The 4,275-nt window shown below is 35.3% G+C and overlaps 1 protein-coding gene across 1 annotated transcript in view; it reads left to right on the top strand.

The window, feature by feature from the left end:
• The window catches only part of LOC116345691 (glutamate receptor 1-like), a 162,893-nt gene that overhangs the window by 134,828 nt on the left and 23,790 nt on the right, over window positions 1–4,275 (top strand). Inside the window, exons 8-9 of the mRNA XM_031775299.1 lie at window positions 2,446–2,794; window positions 3,125–3,219. Coding sequence (XP_031631159.1) covers window positions 2,446–2,794; window positions 3,125–3,219 — 444 coding nt within the window. The remainder of the gene's footprint in view (window positions 1–2,445; window positions 2,795–3,124; window positions 3,220–4,275) is intronic.

Here is a 4,275-nt window from a genome sequence, read left to right as displayed (position 1 = left end):
GAGAGAGAGAGAGAGAGAGAGAGAGAGAGAGAGAGAGAGAGAGAGAGTGAAAGCAGATGTGTTTTGCTTTAGTGGATGAATGTTCACACTTGAAGTGAGCTTCATTCGAGCATTCATCAATTGAAATAAATACGAACATAACATATATATGTATGATCAACAGGAACGTGCGGTAGACAAATATAATATTTGAATTTGAGCACACATCTCATAAAAAGCAATGGAAAACGCAAAAGTAAGAGCAAAAGATAAAGTTTAATATAAATCTTTCGACATTTATTACTTGATGTTGAATTGGCATGGTCACATGGTGCTGCTACAACAGCATTTTATACTCACACCACCATTACCACATTCACACATACGCATACATAGTAGATGCTGGAGCCTGCTTCATTCGACCGAGGTTGAAGGAATGGGAGTGCAAGTATGTGTGTGTGCCAGAGAGACACACAGGGAGAGAGAGAGAGAGAGAGAGAGAGAGAGAGAGAGAGAGAGAGCGAAATTGTGTGTGGTATGCCAAAAGTAGAGAGTAGCAAAAATTTTATCTAAAAAGTTTTTATGAGCACCTCGTCTATGTCTGCAAAAGAAATGAATTTTCGGACAATAAGAAATGGTGAAACATTGAAACCAAACCTTTAACATATCACTAAATTATCCGAACGAAACGGTTCTGTGCACAAGATAGACCATAGATATATGTTTGTAGATGTTAGCACTTATGGTGGCTGTCAAACGCTTTCTTTTCTCTCACTCCCCCTTCTCCTCTCGCTTTCTCTCATTTGGATGCATTTTCATGCTGAAGAGACTGCTATGAGCTCCAGTTTGCTTTACTCTCTTTCTCCATCGAGACTATTGTATTGCATTGGTGTTTGCTTTTTTAAACCACGCGATAAACGGTATTACTAGCTAAATATGGTCTTTTGTATGATCTTTTACTGGTTTTTTTTGTATAGTTTTTCTCTGAGTGATGCTTTGAATGGAACAGAAACTTTACTGATATCACTGAATTGATTTCGTGTATTCATATTGAGGACTTGCACAATATTATATTACGATGACGGTACTTTTTTTTCTTCGTCTCTTCGGGTTTTTTTCCCTATCGGTCATTGCATTATATTTCTCACTAGCTTGCATTGTCTGTATTCACCATATGATTATTTGAATGGTCACACGAAACACAGAATATCCAGATAACTGAATGTGTCATTCTGTCATATTGGAAAAGTTATTGAAAATAAATATACAAATTCAAATATATAAATATACATAGAATTCACTTGCAATAAAGTGTCGTGTTCATTTGATAGTGTGTTGCAACTGCTGCAACCATGCCATTCACTGCTATCGAATTGTGTTGTATTTTACGTTGTACCAACAACAGCGCCAGAAATGGGACACATTCATAAACGGAGAGCGAGCGAGAGAGAGAGAGAAAGAGAAATAACGCCAATGAAAACCAACAGAAAAGGCGAAAAATTGTTTTTGTTCGAAGTGAAGCGGGCAATATAAATTGAAAATGATAACAACACACAGCGTCAAGCATGCAAGAGCCATTATCCGAATGGATTAGACTAGACTATAGAAGCGGAAAATTTTTAGTTGAGCCGGATATGTAGCCGGAATTGAGGCAAACTGTAACATTTTCATATCGCATATTCCGTGTATTCACGTTACGAAACAATTAGACAGCATTTTTCCACGTGAAAGCATGTCACAACGAACGATGCATATCAAAATGTTTCAATAATTTTATTTTGACGCACACACAAAAACCATATTCACTCTTGCATGTCAAAATTGTACACATGTGTGCCTTTTCCATCGATCACATTGAACAAACACATACATCGAACACAAAATATTGAATTCGTTCACTTGAAAAAGTCGTCTTTGTCGCCGTGATTGTGCCATTTTAAAGAGATTTTGAACTCCGAAACATTGATTTCTCCGGGAATATTTTCACATGATCTTGTTCAACGTGAATGGATTTTTTTTCTTCTTGTTTTCGAAAAATGCTGACGTAGTTGCTACATAGGAGCGACTGTAGAATGTGTGCAATTCAAAATAAAAAAAAACGGTCAAAAGTATAAGAATCATGTGAGTGTTCACACTCATTCGAGTCGTTCGCGTATGCCATCAAATGCAGACCCAAAGGAACTTGAATTATTGACTCTTCAAACTGAATATAAATTAAACTGGACACTCGGGTGCTTGTGTCAACAGATGGCACAATTAATTGGTTGAAAAGCTTTATAAATATAACGAAATAGAAAAGGAGAGGAAAAGAGAACGAGATAAAGAAAGAAATGGTAGAGGAAACACCTGAATATTCTCTATCAATATATAAAATGAGTGGTAGAGATAAATCAGAAGATGAATATTGCTGAGCTTTTGTTTTTAATTGAATTCCTTTTTATCTGTTATACAATGTTTCCGGTGCAGGTTGAAATTGAAGGTCTTACCGGTGACATACGGTTCAATGAAGATGGCCGACGCATAAACTATACACTAAACGTTGTGGAAATGTCATCAAACAGTGATATGGTTAAAGTGGGCGAGTGGTCGGATCAATTTCGATTCAGACCGATTACAAATCGACAAGATCGTTTGCCAACTCGCAACGATTTCGAACGCAATCGAACATATATTGTAACAACAATTATTGAAGAACCGTACATTATACCGAAGAAAAATAAATTCGATTCAAACGAACTCATCGAGGAGAAGGACAAATATGAAGGATACTGCAAGGATCTAGCCGATATATTGGCAAAACGGCTCGGCATTAAGTGTAAGTATTTTCAGCCACTATTTATATATACTCACAACGAATATCGAAATGTATGCATTCATATTTCTTTCTTATGGCCGAAAAATAGTTTATTTTATTACATATTGCAATAATAAATAATGTAATGCCATCGAAATAGCGATAAGAGTCAAACGACAGAAATGTCCAATGCCAATATTCATAATTCATTTAAATGGGCCTTGATTGGTGCATTAAATTTATACATTTTTCACATTTATTTTTGTTTTTATTTTTAAACATAGTTGAATGTATTTTGTTGTTGATGGTGTTGTTTTCGTGTGTTTTTTTCTTCTCTCGATCATTTTACAGATGCATTGCGAATTGTGAAAGACAGGAAATACGGCGCTAAAAATGCTGATGAAGTCGGTGGATGGGATGGAATGGTTGGCGAACTAGTGCGAAGGGTATGTTCTGATCAATAAATTGAACATTTTTATATATAAAAAATAAATAAATTATAATAAATTGAATAAGTAAGAGTATTTAAGGAAGAAAAAGCACGTCTTTATTATTGTTAAAAAGCGTGATGAACATTATTATGCGTTGATATTTTTAATGTGGCACAACAACAACAAGCAAATTATTATGAATTCCACCCAAATTCATACCATATTTTGTTATATCCGGAAAAAATAAATAAAAATAAAATAAAATTATGGAAAGTGTGTGATTAATGAAATTTATTTGAGTGCTGCAATGTTGATAAGGAATTCGTTTACTGAAAACTCATTAATCGCATTAAATTCTTGCTGACCTTTACACAATTTCAATTGGCTGATTCAATAGATAGAGTCGAACCATGCAATGGCATGATAATCGAGTTCTGAGTATAAGATTATTTCACAAATGCAGATCTCCACATTGTGCCGCATTTACTTTGCGTCTGGCCAAAGATTCATTTTCAATGTTATTTTTAATCTTCTTTGCATGTGGCAATAGTTAAGATATAAAACAATCCCGAAAAAACAACAAAAACAAACAGCAACTTGCAAATAGAAAATAGGAAATTACTGGGCATGTTGTGAGTAGTATATGTACGTTGCGCATTAAAATCTCGTTTTTGTGCTGCAGTAATGGAAATACTTCGCCGATTACGTTGTGCAAAGGTAAAAATGGGTAAAAAAGAAAGTTATCTCAATAAATTTTATTATACGAGTTGAAAGGAATTGGCAATAGATTCTTGGTGCCAGTGTTTGGAGCAAACATTGTAAAAATGCTTAGAATAATTGCGTTGCGAGCCCATCGCACTTGCGGGTAAACAAGCAACGAGACAAAAACTCTTTTGATAAATGGGAAAATGAAATACTTGCATAGAAAATCACAAAGACCAGTGCATTGGATGTGCAAAGAAGAGAGCAGAAGATCGAATGAGTGAGGAAAAAATGGCGAAATGTGCGCACAAACACAAACACCGAGAGAGAGAGAGAGAGAGAGAGAGAGAGAGAGAGAGAGAGAGAGAG

This window comes from Contarinia nasturtii, unplaced genomic scaffold (genome assembly GCF_009176525.2).
Source record: "Contarinia nasturtii isolate CC-2019 unplaced genomic scaffold, AAFC_CNas_1.1 Cnas_scaffold_129, whole genome shotgun sequence".
Classification (NCBI taxonomy): Eukaryota; Metazoa; Arthropoda; class Insecta; order Diptera; family Cecidomyiidae; genus Contarinia; species Contarinia nasturtii.
The sequence above is the reverse complement of the archived record's forward strand: the minus strand, read 5'-3'. Positions and strand labels throughout refer to the sequence as shown.